This window comes from Hermetia illucens, chromosome 4 (genome assembly GCF_905115235.1).
Source record: "Hermetia illucens chromosome 4, iHerIll2.2.curated.20191125, whole genome shotgun sequence".
Lineage (NCBI taxonomy): Eukaryota > Metazoa > Arthropoda > Insecta > Diptera > Stratiomyidae > Hermetia > Hermetia illucens.
In genome coordinates this window covers 15009804-15032484 of record NC_051852.1, presented here as the reverse complement: position 1 = coordinate 15032484, position 22681 = coordinate 15009804, and the positions used below count along the sequence as shown (strand labels likewise).

At 40.9% G+C, this 22681-nt stretch overlaps 1 protein-coding gene across 7 annotated transcripts in view; it reads right to left on the bottom strand.

Annotated features, from left to right (window-relative positions):
• The window catches only part of LOC119656302 (phosphorylase b kinase gamma catalytic chain, liver/testis isoform), an 83349-nt gene that overhangs the window by 2864 nt on the left and 57804 nt on the right, over nt 1-22681 (bottom strand). For 2 of the 7 annotated variants that reach the window (XM_038062739.1, XM_038062740.1), the window contains 3 exons: nt 19346-19443; nt 18782-18913; nt 3702-3860 (listed from right to left, as the gene is read on the bottom strand). In XM_038062739.1, the coding sequence (XP_037918667.1) occupies nt 3702-3860; nt 18782-18913; nt 19346-19443 (389 nt within the window). Of the gene's footprint in view, nt 1-3701; nt 3861-9282; nt 9325-18781; nt 18914-19345; nt 19444-22681 lie in introns of all 7 variants that reach the window. The other 5 variants (XM_038062741.1, XM_038062744.1, XM_038062745.1 and 2 more) reach the window with 5 other exon arrangements.

The following is a 22681-nucleotide window of genomic DNA, read 5'->3' as shown; positions in this document are numbered from 1 at the left end:
CTGACTGACAAGAAAGTACCATAGTTCTAATATGGAGAAAGAAAGGTAGTTCAACAGAATGTTCAAATTACCGTCCGATCCGGTATCTGTTCCATACCATGAAACTTTTAAACGCATTCTTGACAACCGTATTCGCGAAATCGTTCAAATAACCGTAAATTAAGCCAGGTTTCTCAAGAACTGCAGAACTACTGACGTAATACACTCTGTGCGATTACTTATGGAGAAGCATCGCCCTCTTTACATTGCATTTCAGGATTTGGAGAAAGCGTTTCACCGTGTGCCATCTCTCATCTGGTATGTCCTACAACAACAACCGAAAAGTAAAGTTCAAAATGTGACGGGTGTATCAAAACCGCCTCGTGCCTCTGTTGGTTGTCACCAAGTAAGCGCCCCATCCCCACTCCTCTTTTTTCTTGTTATGGACACTGTCACACGGGACATCTAACGTCCAGCGCCCTATTCACTACTTTAGGCCCTCTATGATTCTGATTGTTGGCCGACTATAAAAGGCAATGGACGGCGTCTTACGGTAAGGGAGACGAAGATGTTGCCTTGGATTAGTAGCATAACACGCCTTGAGCTAATCCAAAATGAGGATATCTTCAATTGATATGGTATTACACCGATCGTGGAAAAATTGCAAGAATGGGGATTATTATTCCAACGTACCAGACAATAAAACATTGTTTATGTAAGAGCCGCTCGTAAAACTATCCCCGCCTAATAAGCGCTGTTGCAGGGCAAGAATTCACCTGATTAACACATCGTACTTGCTGAAGAAAACAAGTGCATTAAGCAGTTTTGTGAATTCTCCTAATTCTCGCTCTCCAAAATTTCGTTCAAACATTAGTTACAAGTTAGAAGTTGTAGGAATAACATGTCGTCAAGCGACATTTTATCTATTGTTACCGCATGAGACTTTTATCTAGTCAAGTTCAAAAAAAAATGTGGGAGGAGGTGGAGGGACAAGGGATGGCTCCCTTTGTAGCGCCCTTGCACATCGTGACGTTGATAACAAGCTCATTTATGATACGAAAATTTCGGGGCGCCGTAAGTTTTTAACGAGTAGTTACCCTTATGGGTTTTTAGCAGCATTAGAAAGGCGGGACTTTTTTCTTCCCCCTAAATATCATTTTTACTCTCTCGTTATGGCCTTAAATGAAGTACTCTAGCACACTTCAAGGCCCTGATCCAATATGGATTGCTGTGCCAAAGATTATTATTATTATTATTTGAGAGAGTGGACCTCTTTTATCCCTGCGGGGGTAGGACTCAAAATTAAACTCAGTTGTTTACGTGAATATAGTTCCAATTTGAGGTGCCATGGCGTTATAAGGGGTGATGCCGCATACTTTTACCAGGATTAGAAAGTTTTGACCGGGTTTGAAGAGGGAGCACCTCTCGCTTCTCCTTCCACAAACTTTCCACCGTCTCCGTGGATGGGATTGAAAATTCATTCTTTACAAAATTCTAACTCATTGCATGCACAGCACAACGCGTTCTGCAATCGTTTCCGTTGCACAAAAAATTTCAAATATGTTTGAAACTCGTGAAACATTTGCGTAACACATCAAACACATCCATACATTGGCAAATTATTGTGCAACAGCCTGCGTTGCGCAATTTGTTTGATCATATATGAACCCTATAACGTTTTGACATGAATAGTCCTAATTTGATGAGCCATGGCGTTTAGAAGGGTGGTGATTGCCGCAATCTTTTAACGAAATTAGAATGAAAGAACCTTTCTCTTTTTTTTATATATTTTTCCCAATGCTGTATAATCTTGAAAATTCAAACTTGACCATGATAACATAAAAAAACCCACTTTGAAGGACCAACACTTTTACGATGAATGGCCGCCACGAGTTTTGATTGGATTTGAAGAGGGGCAGCTCCCTCTTGCTCCTCCATATATTTTCCACCCTCTTTGCGGATGGGGTTGAAAATTCAATATTTGTCAAAATTATAAGTCAGCCGTCAGTTGAAAAATATTGCGAAGGAAGTACAAGATGCCTATACATAGCACAAAACATTGCGCAAACTCTTCCGTTGCTCAAAAGATTTCAAATACGTTTGAAACCCGTCAAACGTTTGCGCAACGCATCAAACACGCCCATGCATTAGAAGGGCGAAACTACATTTGCAATTTCGTTAGCGCCGACGTTCCCATACTATTCTAAGAGCAGACCAACAAGTCTACTTGATAACAGAAACTACCCTAGCGCTTAACTCACTGTACACCATCAGAGACTTATCCGGCATAGACGCTGGCCTGGTACTCTTCAAAGAGTACCGGAAAATGTTCGGTCTCAAGATCGATTCTGTCCAGGTGCCAAGACTGTTGGAAAAAAGGTCATTCCAGCGCCGACTTCCTCGAGAATATATTGGCAACATCCTTGTTGTGTTTGACCGGCACGAACATCTAAGTCATTTGTACCAAATCCTACGTACCGTTCAAGCCAAGCAAAGCTGCACATAAAGGCGGAGTTTTGCACTATTTAGCAACGTCAAATAATTTACCGAGGTTATGTTATGTTGATCGGACAAACGCTCCCGGGTAAAGCGGAGAACATCAATGATTTTTCTAAAATGGTATGACAGCAGCATTTCATCGGTTCCTTGAGATCATAAACTACTGCTTGCGGTGTATACCACATACCGCTACTCTACAACCTATTCAAGAAAGCCCCCTCCTCCCCCAAATTAGATACTCCAGACGGACCACTACTTCCACTTTAATAGAAAGGATATCAACAACGCAGCATACACGAGTTTATTTAATCTTGGCACGTAACTGGTTCTAAGGGTCGCTGCTTCAGGGACCACAGTAGGTACCGTTTTGAAACAGCTATATATGGATAATATTTGGCGCCTTTGACATGCAGAAGCGCTTCAAAACGAACGATAAATGGCTGTCAACAATCCATGCAGAGATAAAGCCAGATAGGCTGCCGGCGACAGCGGCTGACAATACTGGCGCAAAGTTAAATAAGTAGCTTCGCCAAACTTTCTCCTTATTCCCGGGAACTACCTGGTCCTTTCATCAGTGCTTAGCTATCTAGTATCGGAAATAACAACTGATCTAAATATTGTCGCCCCGGCTGTCTGCCACGTATTATTCTAGTGCAACTATAAAAGAATATATCAATTGCATGATGCCTCCAGGCCAAACGTTTCCTACTCGGGTGTGCTACACAGCTTCGACAATCGTCCTGCTGTCGCTGAACCAACGTCTTGTCGATGCCGGGCATCCCTGAACTGCAGGCCACGCCCGCCGTTACCCCACGCTCTTATTGCTCCAGCAGCACCCTGCTGAGCATTGCTTCACCACCGAAACTTCTTCGGACGATATTCTGGCCTACATCAGAAGCAAGGCCAACTCAATCCTATCATCTCACTCTTAGGTAAAGCTGATGAGTGATGGCTCAATCGACCAAGTGATAGCTTCCTTCAAAGTGGCGAAGAAACCTTCGCTAGAGGGCGCCCATTTCAAATCAGCAAGTTCCTTTACCCGACCCTGTAATTGCAATATATTGGATAAAAAATATAGTTGTTTTAACACGAAGGCCAAATCCAATACACCACTAACTCTTTACCCAAAACAGAAAGGATTTTTTGAAGAGTCCAATGTTCAACTTTCTTCAGATCCCAATTAATTTATTATTGCTTGAAATATACTTAATAACAATACTTACTTTCCTAAGAACCTTAACACGATAAGGATCCCGAATTGCTTCATCAACACGAAGCGGTTCCGCGGTGTATCTCAATCTCTTGATTCGTATCATCGCTCTCACCACCAATATGGCGAATTGGAATTTCTTCCTAGCATTAAATCGGCTTTGCTTCCGTAGCTGAAATATTTATGCAAGAGGAAAATAGAACCAAACTTAGTTTTCAAAATTCACCACACACGCAATACAACACAAATAAATAATAAAATTTATTAGATGTTACTCGAAAGAAAAATCAATTCTCAAGAGTGAAAATAGAGGATATGTGAATGTGCTTGTTAGTTAATATATATACTTGCATTTCATGTAATGTATAATACATATATAAACCGATAGAATAAAATATAATTGTGAAAAATTTACAGTGGGATAATAGCATTCAGGTTTGGTGCAAGGAGATGATAAGCTTATATTGATGTTTCTAAATGCAAAGGAAGGATACAATCAACTACAAAATTTCATTGAAACTAAACCACATAAAACCTTAAAAACACAGAACACATAATAAACATTGACGTGTCTTAGCAACATGTTTTTAATGAAGTGTTTGACACACTTTTTTTTATATCTAATTTTAGATTTTGCCAACTGATATAGAGATAAAAAGCACCCTTTTTCCGGAAGTATGAATGATTTGAGAGCCATAGTTGCAAAGCGCTCTGCAGGGAGGAGATTCGTCTTAATCGATTGGAAGAGTAAATATACTACTGCGGCTTATAATTTGACAACCATAAACAGATTCGTTGTGAGCAGATAAACTGAGCTTAAGTCAAATATCTTGTCTTTTTAATGTTAGTCTTTCACCGAGTCACTTTAGAATAATTGGGGCATCAAATACGGTGTTAGCTCGATTTATCTGCTAACAAAGCAGGCAGGCACCAACCATTTATACCTAAAAACTGCAGCATCTGCAAACTCTAATTGGGACTTAGAAAGTGGTAATTAGGTATACATACATTGATTCGATAATCTGGTAATCTTAGATGGTTCAGGAGTTGGAAAAGAGCTAGTGGATTGCCAAGAAAAGTGAAATTACCTTTGAAATGGGCCATCGCAAGCAAAAGGAAACTTATTTGGAAATTACAATTAACAATGCCCAAGGAAAATCAACTCGGTAAGACGTTGGTACTATCCCTATTGAACCATATCAGAGGGAACCTACACACGCTATCGAGAGAATAGAAGAAACTTCTTGGAAAGCCTTGCCATGCCCTCGCACTCAGTCATTCTCTAGAGATTGCAACTATGTACTCTCATATCAAAGTTTCGCAGAATGCAAACATAACGCGATATATACATATGTTTTTACATATATCTGTCTACAGATATACATTTATTATGCTTAACAGATAACCACACCGGAAATCTCAGCTTCATATGTATGTCGAATGATAGATCTTCGCTCTAACGTTGAAAATATTAAGCTTATCCCTTTCACCTAGAAGTGTTCAATGCCAAAAATAAATACGAATGTGTTCTCACGAATAACATATTTAACTGAGCAGAAATTTTATATTGCATTTAAAACATGCAATTTACTCATAAAAAGCGCACATAGTCATCGCAAAGATTGTTTGTAAAGTGTCAAGTTCGCTGTGACTCCTAAGATGTGTAGTTCTGCCAGGCACTCGTAAGATGATAACTATAATAAATAAACGTCCAGAGCTAAATGTCTGGCAACTACAACCCATATTAATGCTTTGTGAAGTATATTTTTAAACAGTTTCTACAAAAACACACATTAACTGAGCTTCCTTAAAAAATAACTGATAAATCTACATTAATCTCTTTGAAATAGCAACTCAACATCGATCGATAATTTGACTAATATGAAAATAAATACTTTTGTACAGAATTTCATTTTCAAAACTGTTCAGAAAAACTAATGTGTGAACGGTCATTCCAAAATAATAGAGACAGAATTTGTCATATCCAAAAATTACAACCAACATTTAATTGGGTCATCCCGTGTGACAGCCGTTTTTTTTCGCATTTTTTAGAATTTTTTTATGGAGAACTGGATAAAGATACAAATACGAAGTTTTCACCATACATTTATTAATATCTTGAGCATGCGTAATAATTTTTCCGCCCGATGGCATAGTTCATTATTGAAATACAGAGCATTTTATACACCCATCTCCAAAAAAAAGATGTTTTTCTTCTGCCACGCTAGAGGGCGCTGTGATCATCTTGAAGAAACAATGTAAACGGTATTTTAACGTGCAGACTTAACTACAGTCCGCAAACTAGGATTATTAAAAAATATTAAAAACTAAAGCTATTAACATAGTATGCTGGCCCCAAGCCCGGGTAAAGGAGGAGGGATTGACGCAACGTACTCTGTACTGTCCTCAGTAAAACAAAAATAAAATGTTGAGATCAGGGAAAGAGATAAATAAAGTATGGTTGGAGTTATTCCACTTTGTCAAATCCTACCTCATCTCTCTTGGTGACAGGTCCCGCGACAGGCCGACCAAGAAAATGCATACAATGTCGCTAGAAACATGATGACCGGATTGAGCCACAAGCCTGGGAGAAATGCTAGGGTGTCCATCTCAGGCGACGCGGCAGAACGGGCCCCGGTCCTGTCGAGAAATGGGCAAGGGTACTTGACGTATGGACGGCGTCAGGGCGCAAGCAAATTAGTCCGAACAAAACGAACAAAAATACGTGTCTGCACGCTAAATGCTGGTACCCTAACTGGAAAGACCGAGGAACTCGAAAGAGCCCTTCGGAAAAAGTGCATTGATATCTGCGCTCTGCAAGAAACCCCATGGTCTGGTGCCAAAAGTTGCGACATTGAACGCGAACGCCGGTAAAAGTGGCTATAAACTTCTCTATTTTGGTAACCCATACACTCAATATGGTGTTGGCATTGCCATCTCAGAGGGTTTTCGTGATGCCATTAAAGAAGTTGAACGATTTGATAATCGGCTGATGAAGCTCACCATTATATCAGCTGATCGCACTATTCACTTTTTCACCGCATACGCACCACAGACAGGTCAACCTGATGCTGTGAAAGATGGCCTCTGGCAACTTCTCGATGAAAAAACTTGTCACGTGCCTGTTGACGACTATATCATCATTGCCGGCGACCTTAATGGTCATGTGGGTGAAAAGGCAGACGGTAACAGGTGCTATGAGGGAAAGTGGTTCGGAGCGAGCAATGAGGGTGGCGAGCGTATAATCGATTTTGCGGACACCCGGGATCTTGTACTTATGAATACATGGTTCATCAAACGATTGTCTCATCTTCCTACATTTTATAGTGGGAGCAGTAAAACGCTAATCGACTATATTCTCATAAGACACCGACATTTTACTACTGTCGTTTACTACGAAGTCGTTCCCTATGAGACCATCGCAACTCAACATCGGCCGTTGATTGCCGTCCTGCGAATTGAGCCACCGATAAAACAGCGTGAGGAACGCACTGGCGCGTTAAATGGTGGCGTTTTAGTGAGAAGAAAGAACTGGATAGAGCCGAATGGCGAAACCGATCACGACGAGCAGACCCCGCTTGTCGAAACACCTCTCCCAGCGAGATACAAAAGCATGTATGCCAGTTCCGTAGAAGTCCAATTTTCGGGTGTTGATAAACTCGCCGAAGGCAATTTTAATGGGCTCTTCATTCCTAATTTGTTTTTCCGCCAAAAAAAATGATTCAAATGTTTAAAAAAGTGGTAGTCGGTTGGTGAAAGGTCCGGTGAATATGGTGGATGAAGCAGAGTCTCATACTGCAATTCGTTCAACTTTTGAACCGTTGTTCTGGATACATAAGGTCATGCATTGTCGTGAAGGAGTATCACACCATCTCTGTTGACTAAGCTCGGCCGTTGAATATCAAGTTCTGGTGCATTTCCTCGAGTTGGGTACAGTATTTCTGTGCATTTATCGTTTCTTCAGGTGCCAAAAAAAAAATAGTGGATAACGTCAGCTGTAGACGGTTTCCGCATATGCTTCGGTAGCGCATCAGCATCTAGCCTGTGTGCTGATCACGACGATTGTCGTATAATATGCACTTTTCATCACAAGTCACTATTTTGTGCAAAAAAGGATCGTTTCTGTTGCGGGATTGTAAAGAACTGTATTTCCATTCGAAGCGCCATGTCGCGCCATTTGTCGAACTTTTTCACCTTTCCAAGTTGTTGCAAGTGTCGGGAAACTGCCGAATAGTGTACGCCCAGTTTCTCTGCAATGTCTCTCACAGACTGACGTGTGTTGGACTCGACTAGCAAACGCAGCTCGTCGTTGTCAATCGATGGTCCTGGATGTCCACGTGGCTCAATTTGAAGGTTTATATCGCCTGACCGGAATTTTTCGAACCACCGCCGTATCAGCTTTAGATGCGCTGTTAATGTTCCTGGTCGCTTCCGCTGCTTTATAACCGAGTTTGAACTTATACAGGAAAAAAGGATGGTCAAAACTGAAATGACTCCTTAATTGTAGGATTAATTGTAGGAGTATTTATACTTCATTATCCGACACCAACAGCGCCAACTGGTGGTGATTTGATGCAGCAAAATCGCAACTAACTTCACTCGATTGCCAAATCGGCCATTTCATGTGCAACAACCTAATAAATAAGTCCTGAGAATTTCAAGGAATTTCGTTGGGTAGATTTTAGGCTTTGGTGGCAGCAGATTTTCAATATGCAGTTTCGATAAAAACGCATTTAAAAAGTAGAATGTAATTTTTAATCACAAAATCTTAACTGATCATTAATCTGCTATACCAAGTCCATAAGCCTTAGGTTTCTTCAAGAAACACATGTACAACCTTGGCTTCAATTCTTGTCTTTTTAGCGAAGTCATTTGAACGTCATTCGGATCGATAAATACGCGCTTTATTACGGTGATCGGCATAAATGTGGCATATGACTTATCATGTGTTTAACACTACAATTTTTCGAATGACTCCGCCCATATATTCTACACTACATCTAGAAACAATTAATTCCCGAAAAAAAAATTCGATTCTGCGGATCCGACACACGGGATGACCCCCTTAAACTACAAATTATAAATTGATTTATTTTGGAACCTCTAAGTACCTGATTTACTGTTTCGTAACATTCCGAATTCTCGAATATTAGGTTGATTATCTACTATTAAAAAGGACCCTTATATCTGAACACATAAAAAGGAACTGGGCATTTTTATGAAGGCGTACCCCTCTCTCAAGGATCCGGAATTTATTTATCTAAGTCATGGTAGCCACTGAGTTTAATATATTTTTTTAAAACTTATATTAGTCTAATGTCTCGATCTTAATCTATTATTCCTTTTTAGAAAATGCGAGATTACGTTGTATTCCTTTGGTATCTAAGTGCACTTTTTATTTATTTTCAGACAGAATTACTAGTCGACTGTACACACATTCGATTTAAAAGTCAGTCACCATTTTTTTTGGCATAGAACACTTCCATTATTTTCAAAATTGTTAAATTAAATATTATTATGATTCTGATTTTCTTTCCTTCCTTTTTTATTTCACTAAAATCTGACTAGTCTCTTGTAAAAATTGTGTTATTCACCTCTTTTTTACTTGTTTCATGTCCCCGTGGAATGTTTACCTGCTAAAGATTCATACTTTTAAATAATACAATTTAGTGATTCATAAACCTATTAAACACTAAAAAAAAGATTCATTCGAATTCCCGTCATTCTATGTTTGTTGCGTCAAATTACATTTGAAAAAAAAATAATCAAAGAAATAGAAGAGTTAAAGAGGAAAAGATAGAAAGTAGAAAAGAAAATTAATGTGATAGTGTTCAAACGAAGAAGAGGATCTAATTAAAAAAATGTCCGTCAGGTACATGTTATGCACAAATCTTTTGTATCTGACATCTGGTACCAATTAGTTAAAAAAAAAACTCCGAAATTAATATTATGATAATAAAAAAGTCCCGGTATTGGCAGTACATCTGCCTTAAATCATCAAGTCGATATTGTAGTTTTTACAATTACAACTCCTCAGATTGAAATGCTACGTAATAGATACTCAGAGATGTATGCCATATCATGGTCTACATATGTTTCTTCTGTTCACTCTTTTGTGGGAAATAAGACATCCATACAGTCTCTTCTTTCTTATATTATTTTCCCCGAATTCTATTTCCAGTAAGACTGTGCTTCAGTTTCATCACACTCAATGATGGACAAGTGACAAACCTACGGGAGCAGGAAAAGCACGAAGACGAACACAAGCATCCATGAGCGAAACAGGATTTGAATGAAAAGCTGTCGCTCAACCAACTCGATCTTCGCACTATTACACTTTCATATATACCATTTGCAAGACAACTTCATTATTCGTTAAATTAAATAAAGGCTTTGACAGATGAAATTAAATATTTAACAAATGAAATTAACTATTTAACAGCTGAAAGTTAAACTTCATCAAATGAAAATAATTTCTTCCATTTTAAAACAAATTCACAATTTTCAAGACTAGTCAACTGAAGGTATATGTCGAGAGAAAATGCTAACGGATCAAGCGCGTAGAGACGAACTTTTCAATACCCATAAAAGAAATTAAGAGTCAAATTTCTTCAAAATACTTCAATTGGATTGGCATTATCCATTATAGCCAATGCCCCCTGCCAAGAAGGACCACGCTTTTCCATCAATTTCCTGATGAAGCTGGAAAGTCGTTCGATGTTTGAGGTGGCATTGGTTAGTATTTGGAATAGGTAACTTCCTAGCTAGTCACCACAACAGTCGGCAGTACTAGTCTAGCCCACACTCGAAGATCATTTTCTGTCACGCTACCTAGCATCTTCTCGAAATACTTATGTTAGACCCTTTTAAAAAAAGCTAACACACTGAATTTCCCTAAAGGAAATTGAAGAGTTCCTTTCCACGCACGCTTCATTTTCTACTAAAACTTCATCCACCTGTGTTGACTTTTCCTAAAAATGATTAACTTGTTTTGAAATATATGAGATTAAATTAAAGAATTAATTTCATTGGTTAAATAGTTAATTTCATTTATCAAAGTGTTAATTTAATTTGATGAATAGTTTTTTCTTGAAAATGGTATAAATTAAGATAAGACAAACTTAAAGTAAGAGAACAGTGAAAAAATTGTGTCTAGTTCCAGCTGCAAGAAGCTAATGTCCATAACCTGATGCAATAGAAAATTCCCTGCAACTATGTTTTAAAATTTGTTCCTTTCGAATCATAATGCCTAGCAGAATTTGAGAGATCGCCTCAGGCATATACATATCAGTTAAATATCCAAGCTAGCATCGATGTTGTATGATGAAGAGAAAAACATATATTTACAAGATAGACTAATTTACCTACACTAAGTTGTCCAAAAAGACAACAAAGACAGCTTGCAGCGCCATACAAACTTCAATCTGTAATTCCCGAAGTATATTTGGCAATGACGTATGACGATCCCGTGTGGCCGCAGTCGACCAAGAGGGGAGAGGTTTCCTAAGAACCGAAAAAGTGGGGAAATTGATCGTTAAGGTACGTCTGCAAATACTAATAAAGCTCCGTTGAAGTGGCGACACGTGTCTACTTGCCTCTTTGCTAGCCAGGTTCGAGAGTGTGGGAGCACTTCAATCCCCCACATGTCATTTTACAAAAAAATCACAACTCCTTGAACCAACGCGTGGATCTTCACCGGAACCTGGAAAGCCAAACAAACATGGGACATCACGCGTACGATAGATACGGAAGTGGCAGCTTTATGACTTTTTTCAGATTTTTCGGTTAAGTAGTTTCTGAGAATGGGCCCGCTAAATAAATCATTATGTTCGACCAGCTGCACTCCCGGTCTTTCCAACAAATGTCAAAACTAAGGCTGACTTCAAAAAGTGCTACTCGAGACCTTTCATCATAACTCTATTCGGTGAAAAAAAAAAATTCTGTTAACTGGTTATTGTACAGCTTGCGGCGTCAAAATCCGAACAAAATTCAATTTGAAATTTGAGTGGCCGAAGTCGACCGCGAGGGGAGGCGTATCCCAAAAACCGCAAAAGTGAGCGAAATTGACCGTTAAGGTCCGCCTGGAAATACTAAAGCTCCATTAAAGTGTTCCGTCGACACGTGCCGGCTTGCCTCTTTGCTAGCCACGTTCGAGAATTTTGAAGCACTACAATCCCCCACTTGTCATTTTACAAAAATCACACGTCCTTGAACCAATGCGTGGATCTTCACCGAAACCTGGAAAGTCAAACAAATATAGGACATCGCGAGTGCCTATCGGAAAGGGCAGCTTCATGATTTTTTTTTTTAGATTTTTCGGTTAAATAGTTTCTGAGAATGGGACGGCTAAATAAATTATCACTTTCGACCCCCGCACTTCCCGCCTTTCCAACGAATGTCAAAACTAAGGCTGACTTCAAAAAGTGCTAATCGAGACCTTTCATCTGATGCCTTACATAACTATATTCGGTGAAAAATTTTAAATTGTGCACTCCCCTTTTGCATAAAAGCGAACCCCGTTTAAAATCAACGTAGACAGATGTAGCTTAATGCATGTGTAAGCGTTCACAGTTCCCACCAAGTTGCGTTCCAATTGCTATAGCCGTTTCTAAGAAAAGTGTGTGTGACAAACAGACAGACATTTTAATAAGATTTTATTTTACAAACAAAGCCTTAATAAGGAACGAGCGCGCGTATGGAGCTGTAAAACTCCGGACCAGAGTGCCATGATCAAGAGGGAAGATCCACGACGGATGACATCCTCAATCGATGCTTCTCCTAACTCAGATGTCCGTATTATCATATGAAAAGTCCATGTTAAAAGCTTCAGATACTTTTGGTACGTAGCAATAGTACCATCCCGAAGCGAGGGAACCTAGAGAGCGAATGAATCTTTCATGCTGCTTCGTCCGGATACTCGCACGCCCACCTAAATCACGCCCACCATTTCTAGCTGTCGTTTGTATATACATTTTTTATGCACTTCTTGCATATTGATGAATTGCGTTATTTTTATTGCTAGGGAAGTTTGATGTCTGAACTTTACTCAATTGCAGAATCGGCAATTATGCATTTTTGCCGATTCTAGCACACACAAAATTCAAATAAAAGTCGAGTCGAGGATAGGGAAAGTGGCCTGTCTTAGTTCCTACACTGGACAGGTAGGTCATTAGTTGGCTCCAAACCAATTCTGACTCCCTTTAGGTTAGAGCTCTGCTGGCTTCATGCCGGAGGCTCTATTTTACGTACCAACTCCAGTTGGCCCTGAGTCGAGGGTAGTTGCTGTGCTTTTGTCCGTGGGACCTTGTGCACTTATCAGCCGGGGATTCTAGGACACCAGTTGTTAGTTAGTTCCGCAGTCCCAAAGGTTGTTTATTTTCTAAAATTGCAGTGGTAATAATACTGCGTATTATTTCGCAGGGATTTAGTAGAGGAAGTTAACTTCTTTCATTGTTCTTACAGAAATGAATTTTTAGAATCCAAGTATTTCATTGATAAAACTTTGTAGTGTCATCTAGAAAATGCTGTAAAAGATTTATCGACTAGCAGTCGGTATGAGCACCACCAGTTTTCCCAGCAGAGAAAACTCTGCTCAGGTAGCCATCTGGGGTGATCCCCAAATAGAAGTCGGGCACTGTAATTAACTCGTTCTGTGGTTATAAGAGCAGTTGACGATATATCCGGGCCAGGTATACATATTTGGACAATTGTCAGTCCCCTCCAGACCAAGACCAACGCCTACTCAGCCGAAGACCACAGCCCTCCATCAACCAGCGGCCGGACCTCGTCCTAGGACAGCCATTACTTTAGCCGGGCCCGGCCTCCCACAGGCAGGCAAAATACAGTAGTAAGTGAGAAGAAGGAGCGGCGATCCAGGGAAGGCCGAAAGGTGTGGCAGCGGCTGGAAAAGCGCATGCTGCATTTACTCCGGGAGAATACGGCGAGCCCAGACTTTCAGAACTGAAGGGGAAGCAAAAATTGGAAAAAGCGGGACTACGAGCTGAACGAGCAGCCAATTTGTCGGACCATCAAAAACCAATTGATGCCGAGGGCGCAGAGGGGAGCCGTACGTGATGTCTTTCGATTACTTACTTTAAAAAACGACCATCCTACTAATAATCAGCCCCTTTTTCTTAAAAACTGAGTGCATAAACCTGCACGAGCGGTATATGACCAAATGACACAGCATAAACACACTGCAAGCTAGTTGAATTAAGCGGACATACCGCGGCAAGGATTCACACCCAGAGAATATATAATATCGTCCAATTGCCTCTGAAAAAGCATTCATCCTTTTGGATATTTTTGTAAAGAGTTGAGTGAAGGCTTCAAGTTTGTTACGACAGACATGAATATAGAAACCAAAGGCCCGTAGAATATAGAGAAGAATTTTTTGATCCCTGATGGGTTGTTTAGTGACTTAAGAGGTAGAAAACATGCCAGAGAGAAAAGAAGTAGGAAAGCATGGAAGATAATATAGAAAATGAGTTTAAAAAATAATTGTGAAGATGGTCAAGTACATGGTCTAGACAAAAATATCTCTAGCAGATATGATGCAAAAGCTACTTAGAAATATTGGATTAATTTGCTACCTAATGGGAGAACTTGCCTTTGATAGCTTTAAGGGTAAATCTTTTACTCATTTATGCATTTATTCCCTGACAAGTGCAACTGAAAGGTTACGATTAAAGGCCCTATTTAAAAACGTGATTGCAATCTGAATTCGTTAAGATTATCATCAATGATGAAAGTACGAATTGAATCATTCGTCGCTCATAAGTTTGTATCGACTTTAAAAACCCGTTCCAACCAGATCAAGTAATCAAGAAAATTAGCTGCCTCGATAAGATCGTTCCAGAATACATTGATGGTAAATGACGTGGGACCTGCTGAGCAATTGAAGATATGTTTAGGGTTATGGGGGTATCGTTACATGCTGGTCAGGTCGATCGATTTGATACAGGTACGAATTTAAGCTCAAAGGCTTCCTGCCTAAGAAGTAAAAAACACAGGTCCCTTGGAGATCCGAGACAGATGCTGCCTTTCCGTTCAGTAAAGTAGCTATCTCCGAGGTAGTCATTGGCTTTACGTACGACCTATTCTTCTCTATGTATGCTAACGCGTGAATAAAAGCTTATCTAGGCAAGTGATTTCATTTTACAATTCTGGATGACGAAGGCGACACTGATACCTTGTCTCACGTCGCCACCATCTCCAGCGCACAATTTTCGATCCAGAGTCAATGGCGTTATCCCTAACTAAAGACCAGAGCGCTTCAGCTTTCAAGGCTCCTGCGATGTCTTTTTGGGCTGTAAACCGACACTGTGTTATTCCACTTTGATTGGAGTAGGGGGGTGAGGTCTCTTAGTACCCTTTAAAGGAGAGCACTCTTCCAGCTTTTAAGTTATCGTACGGCAGTTCCGCATCAGCCAGATCAAAGCTGGGCAAGAGTAGATCTCGTTGATCGGGAAAGGAATCTCTTAGATATGGCAGTTGGTTGTTTCATTAGTAGCGAATTAGGTTTCAGTCACGTAATTGACTTTAAGACTGCCTCGTAAAGCAACTGAGCGATGGCATGTGCGGAAACTGTACCGTCTGAAGGTTCCCTTTTCAATCTTTAGGCGTAGACACCCTTTTCGTCGATTTTATGGAGAGCAACAATTTTATACATTGGGTAGGAGTTGATGTTCCAATTTTAGTAATATCCTTCAAAGAACTTCGTGGTCAGCGTAATCCGCTGTGGTTGAATTGTAGGCAGCGTTTTGGTCCTGGGATGATGTCACAAGGCACGAGTAGGGTCTAATTGCCCTTCGGAAAACTTGTTCTCGTTTCTCATATTGTTGCATTTTGTTGGGCTATGTGCAGATAATGTAGTTAAACCATTGAAAGTTTCAACGGAGATTTTGGAAGGCATCCACAACACTTATAAGAGGGAAATGGATGCCGCAATAACCACAGTCAACAGAGATCCAGGAGATGAAGCATCAACAAATGATCTTCACAATCAACTGAAGAACGGTATCATAAATACGGCCACAAACATACTTCGGCCCAGCCGCAAAAAGAGTCGGAACGGCTGGTTTGACGATGAATGTAAGCTAGCAAGGGAACGGAAGAATGCTGCATACCGAGTAATGTTGGATTCTCAAAGGACGCGGGCACGCGCAGAGACTTATCACGAACTCCGCCGAGCGGAGAAGCGACTTCACACACGGAAAAAGGAAGCCTGAGAGAACCAACAGGTCTGTGAACTCGAAAATTACAGGGAGCTACCGCACCAGGCGCGCAAGTTTTACCAACAAGTCAACAGGATAAGCCTTACACACCTCGATGCTCATCCTGCCGAGACAAAGAGGGAAATCTGATTTCCGGCAGAATGGGCATATTGGAGCGATGGGTTGAGTACTTTGATGAACTACTGAACACCTAGAACATCGGCTAGTTGGAGGTCCTGCCAACTGAAGACGACGGACAAATACTTCAACCACCAAGTATAGAAGAAACAGTCCGTGCAATTCATCGGCTTAAAAATCATAAGTCGCCAGGAGCCGATGGAATTACAGCCGAATTAATTAAATATGGAGGCGATCAGTTACACCAAGGTGTTCATTAACTTGTGCTCAAGGTATGGGACAGCGAATCAATGCCTGACGATTGGCAACGAGGGATTATCTGTCTCATACATAAAAAGGGAGATATCACATAGTGCAGCAATTATAGAGGTATCGCGTTGCTGAGTACCATATATTAGCTATTCCCCGCTATCTTGCTAGGCCGAATAGCCCCATACGCCCAGAACACCTTTGGCCCATACCAAAGAAGCTTTACTCCAGGCCAATCAGCAACAGATCAGATTTTCTCTCTGCGACAAGCGATGGAAAAACTGTTGGAATATGGACATCAGTTGCACCATCTCTTCATCGACTTTAAAGTCGCCTATAATAGCATAGCCAGGGTAAAACTGTACACGGTCATGAGAGAATTCAGTATCCCGACGAAACTAATAAGACTGACTAGGCTGGCCCTGACCAATGTGCGAGGCCAGATAAAAGCAGCAGGATCACTCTCAAAACCATTCAACATCAACAACGATCTACGACAAGGGGATGCCCTATCATGCGTCCTCTTTAACCTGGTCCTCGAGAAAGTGATCCGTGATCGGCGCAAAACCGGGATATCGAGTTCCTTATTAAGGCAGACCTAGACTGGATACCGGTTGTTGCGCCGTTGATGATGATGATGAGCAACTGGATACTGGTCACTGGTACAGATTGGGAATTTCGGCTTCGAATTCTCAGATTGAATGATTATAGTCTGTGCTTCAATGATATCGTCATGAGTTTCAGGTGATAGCGCTGTAGTGAATTATAAGCGCGAGTCCTTCCCCCGACATTCTTTTAGGAGTACGTGCTAACTGCCATGTGAGTTCTGGGACCACTCAGCGGTTGGTTTTGTGTCCTGTAAAGCTGCAATCGAGGTACGATGCCTGCCCATGAAGGCCATAATTTCGGCAATCTTGTGTTAAAGCCATTGCAGTTGAGTTATAAAAAAGAAATATTATTGAGATTGGCAACGGTAGGTACTGAACTGATATTGCATTGCATTGAAAGCCTCTTTTGGGCGACATTATAAGTAATCGTAGTTATTCTGGACACATGCAGGCTCGTAGGTCTGATAGTTGAAAACACAGGATTGGGCATGTTGGATGACGCAGATGATGGTACTGGTTGGTGATAAAAACGGGACTCCAGAGCAGGTTTAAAGGTCCCACAACCGACACAGAAATTACATCTTACTGAAGTGGTACGTGAATGCGTGATCTGGTGCAAGGATCTGATTTAGATGATACAACTCATCGCAGCAATTGCATCCCAATGAGATGGCGGGATGTTTGCATGGTTTTGTAGCATACACAGCGGTTTCAGGGTGCTCGGTCGGACTCAACTCCATCACCAACGAGGAGAATTAAAAGCAGCTGGGCGGACACAACGTAGAGCACAGACACCTATTTCTTTCTGTTGTATTGAGTGAGGCTTGATAACTCTTCGCCGTTGTGAAATCGGTCACTGGAATACATAGAATCGGCCGCCCGCAGGCGTGACCTACACCGTAATTTATTATTCCTTATCTGGAGAAAATGGGAGAATTCAAAGACAACATCTTCGATGGTATACCTTAATCATGCACTTATTTCATACTCTTGCGGATACTGACTCAAGAGAGACTAAATTGATGTACAAGTCGCTCATTTTCAATCCTGCAGTTCAAGTAGATTATCGATACCTTTTCCTAAGTTTTTCTATCATAACCGGATGTTTATTCTAATTTTCCTGTTTTTTTTTTTTTCAAAAAATAATTTTCAACTTCTCACTCTGAGTTGAATTTTTATAAAAAAAAGGATGCTAAGACTAGTAAAAAGTTAATAAGTGTTTGATATTCGATTAAAAAAAAAGTATCTTTTTTAGTAATTTCACATTCAATCAGTCGGCAAAGTGGCCAAATTTTCGTAGATAGAATTCAGGAGAGACGTCATGAAAAACATTCAGCATCACAGCAAGCAATATATAATTTGGCGCGTCGAAAATTTTTCCTATTTATCATAACATATCATTCCGTAACAATCGGTAAATAATCATTCTCCACGATGCATAGTAATGAACATCCATTTAAAAAGGACAATTGATGGTACGCCACATCAAACCCAAATGTTGAGATGTCTGTCATCGCCAAGTAACCGTCAAAAATGATCAACGTTTGGTCACCATAGAATTATAGGACAAGTCAACATTGGGCACGATATTCAATCATACGATGATAGGACAGATACTATGGATGGGGAGAACAAACAGAATTTAGAATGCAACATTTTCCAATGGTTTTAAAAACAGAAATAAAACTGAAATACGAAATCAAATAGAAAATACAAGACTGAAACATAAAATGCATAACGCACACAAGACAATTAATTAAATATGATTTAAATGAATTAAATGTGTAAATAATAAATAAGACAAAATGAAACAACAAGAAAATCAATGAAATATGAACCAAAAAAATAAGCAACATAGAATAATGGTAAAACGAAACTTTCACTCGTCTTTTTAAATTGTAACATGTTTTTGTCCAGAAACATGTGGTTACCAGTGCAATTTCTGTGATTCGACTCATTCTCCTCGATTTTGTCGATAGGCTGCGTTTCAGAGGACCAATATCTTGTTCGAATAGCTGTTTTTATTCGTACGAAATTTGTATATTTTTGGTATGTTTTGTTTCAGTTTAGAAAAGACATGGAATTGATCGTGTTTTATTTTGTTTGAGTTGAAACATAAAAGTAAAAGAAAAGGAAAACAAAGAAGAATAAAAATAGTGATGAAATATTTTATATAATATAAATTATATTAAATAAATTTAATTAAAAAAATTATATAGAAAAAAATATTAAATTTAAATTGAAAAGCCAGAAGGATAGTTGAAAAGCCCCGTGACTCTGTTGAAATGTTAAAGGAATTTTGAAAGTCACATATTTGCCAAAATGTTACACGAGTAGAAAAAACCTATGAGAGAATTTTTAATACATAGACGATAGGCCAAAAAACAACTAGAAAACATCTAGAAATCAGATAAATATTTAGGAAAGTATAAAATGATAGCACTTACCATAGTTTGGAAGAAGGGATGTCGAAGAGCCTCGCTGACGGTTATTCGTTTCTCTGGATCCACTACTAAACATTTCCTAATAAGATCCTTAGGATCCTCTAGAATTGATAAAAAAATAGTTTGAATTTTATTTTTATGACTTGTTTAAAATATTTTGGACTGTGGTTTGTATACAGATTTATGGACGGGGTTTGAAGGAAAATGTATTTCTAGGAGTCAAGCAGTGGACTGCAGGATAAATTAATGCGGAATACAGCCTCCTGGGATCCAACCTATCTCTCTCTAGGGTCGATAAGTGACTCTCCAGGAGCCAAGATCACTAATGCGTGGTGACAACGACACCATGTATGAGGTGACTCTACTATTAACAAAACGCTATGGATGTAGACTGAGGAGGGGATTCGACTCAGATATTCATTCACAGCTGAGTCGGCTAGTATCCGACGTTAAATCACGATACAAATCCCACTGCAACCAGTGAGATTTGAACCACGATGTTCCGTGCGACAGCCTTGCGTTCTAATCATTCAGCTATCCGGACACACGCGGTGGCGAAAAATACCTCCCCCAATCCAGAGTGTTATGCGGACCGTACCTATTGGATAATTTCAAATCGGGGGTAACTGACTGTATTCGAATGGAGCCTCACTGATACCTGGTCATTTCAGTGGGTAAGCCTGAACTTACCGTGTTGCGTGGGCGATGACACGGCGGACCTCCTAGCTCCCATACTGGTGAGATTCAAATGGGTACACCTGTGATAATGAAAAATATAACAATAAATAAACGAGACCCCGTATCGCACACAAACTGGGTCATCAAGTGAAGGCACTCCTCCACAACACTGAGAGCCAACCAAGAACAGAGAAGTTGAGAAATCAAGCAGTGGAACCAACACCAACATTGGCCTACTGCGAACACCGTAACCAACAAAGGCACCCCCTCGAAACCAGAGGTACGTGCTAAATGGTATCTGCGTTATCTAAAGGAAAGCCTGAACCTAAAAGAGGCCTTAAGAAGGCTCAGGGCAGAACTAAGCCATCAGCATCACAGCCAACGAAGCAAGGCGCAGCGAGGATCAGCCGCAAGAGGGGAATGCTCCCAAGAAACCCAAATTCGAGGCCAAGAAAGCGGAGAGATCAGGGATGAAAGTAGGACCTAGGAGACCCACCGTTAGCTATGATAATGCGGTTTTGGGGAATCGTATTCCTTAAGCAATCAATGACACGTTTCACTTAATTTAATCTTTTATTTTATTCGATTCAATCCAGATTATCACAGCCGTTAACACTCTCCTCTAGTAGGTAAATTTCAAAGTTGAATTTTTACGTTGAATTTGCAAGGAGATTTGTTTAGTTGGCCGAAACTAGAATGTCCAGACAATGTTGAAAAAAATTCTTCCAATCATTTGTCCCCCAGTCTAATGTCAGGCCATCAGCAGTTCTCTGCGGCCATTGAATGGAGCTGCGGAGGCGAATTCGCGCCTCCGATGCGCCGCCACATCACTCCACCCACAGCTGAAATCGCGCGGGTTCAGCGAACCAAAACATCCACGTGCCTCTGCCAGTGGAGGTCACCGGGCGAATCTGACACTTCGCGGGTGCTTTTTCGAAGCGGCAGCCGGCTCGTCGAAGGCCCTCAGCCTCGAAAAAGTAACCCACTTGGCCCACCTCGGACGTCTCCCCGTACATTATCTCACAATCTCCACGGGGCTAGCCGCGAATGCCTCTCGCTGGGCTGTGCGGAGGCCGAAGAGGATGAAAGACAAGGGCCGCGACCACGACGGATCGTCACCAGCCATTACCGTACGGTGCCAACGTTCCAGCATACCATTGGACTGTGGATGGTATGCAGTAGTCCTATGCCGTTTAAAGCCAAAGAACTTTCCTGTACGTGTAACTTCTGCGAAAAGAGTAGATTCGAGTTGCAATCCATGGTCCGTGATGATAACGGCCGGAACGCCAAAGCGCGAAATTCACTCTCCACAAAGGTCCTCGACCCACGATTGCGCCGCCACCGCGTAAAACTGTCGATGATTGTGAGGTAATACTTGCATACTTGCGAATCTCGCAAAGGACCGATAATGTCGACATGGATGGTGTGGAAGCGCTTGGTTGACCTAGGGAACACACGTATTTCCTTCCGAACGTGCTTGTTGATCTTGCACTTCTGGCACGCGATGCACTGTCTGGCCCAAGAGTTTACGTCCTTGTTCATGGACGGCCAAAAGTATTTATCAATGACTAACCGGTTCGTCGCCCTGATACCTGGGTGCGCAAGATCGTGTATTGCGTGGAATACTTCCCTGGGAAAATCGGTCCTGAGGTCTCGCAGAGTAAATAAGAGTTTGAGTCGAAAATAGGAAACTCCTTGAATTTGTATTTGGAGTTTGCATTCAGGCTCTGAAGCTCGGGGTCGCTTTTTGTGCCTTGCCGATTGCCAGACGCGGCAGACCCTGCCTAATATAGAGCCATTGCGTAGGCCAGGACATCTGACAGCTTTTAGGGATATCGAATTGGTGGACCTCGGCGCAAAACCAAACACCCCGGAGTTTCTTATTGATGCAGGCCTAGACTGGATACCAGTTGTTGCGCTGTTGATGATGATGATGGTGGCGATTGCCGTATAATCGACTACGGCGGGAACTGTGGCCTCCAAGATTCGAGACAAAGCGTCAGAAACAACATAGTCTTTTCTAGACACCCAACACCCACATCAGAAGTAAATTCGCTGATATAACTGAAGTGCCGAAGTTGGCGAGGGGACGCTTTGTCAGGGTTTTGTCTAAGCGCGAACGTAAGGGGCTTGTGGTCTATGAACACGGTGAATGGCTTGGGAGAAATGAAAGTATTTTATAGCGAGGTACCCGGCGAGTAGCTCACGATCGTAGGCGCTGTAATCGTGTTGAGCCGAGTTGAACTGTTTTGAAAAGAAACTCAACAGTTGTCAGATTCGATTCACCCATGGTGAAGTGGCGAAGAGCCTACCGCTGTATCTGAGGGATCGACGAACACAGCTATGAGTGTATCTGGCTTGGACTGGATCCTTTATTGACGCTTAACTCTTGAATAGCTTTGATGATTTCCTCCTGAGTAAGAACTATTTCGCTAATAAGGGACGTCGGGGTAAAATCAGGCAGGAAATATCCTGAAAATGATGCGCAAAGAGATCACAAATTTCACAAGTGGAGATAGCAGTCCCTCTGAACATGGAATCCGGAAAACCTGTAGTTTTTCGTTTCATATTAACGAAATCAAAGAAAGTTTTCGGATCTTTGATAATTTTTTCCCCCATTATATTCACATATAACTTATATGCTTCGTAGGATTTTGTGGA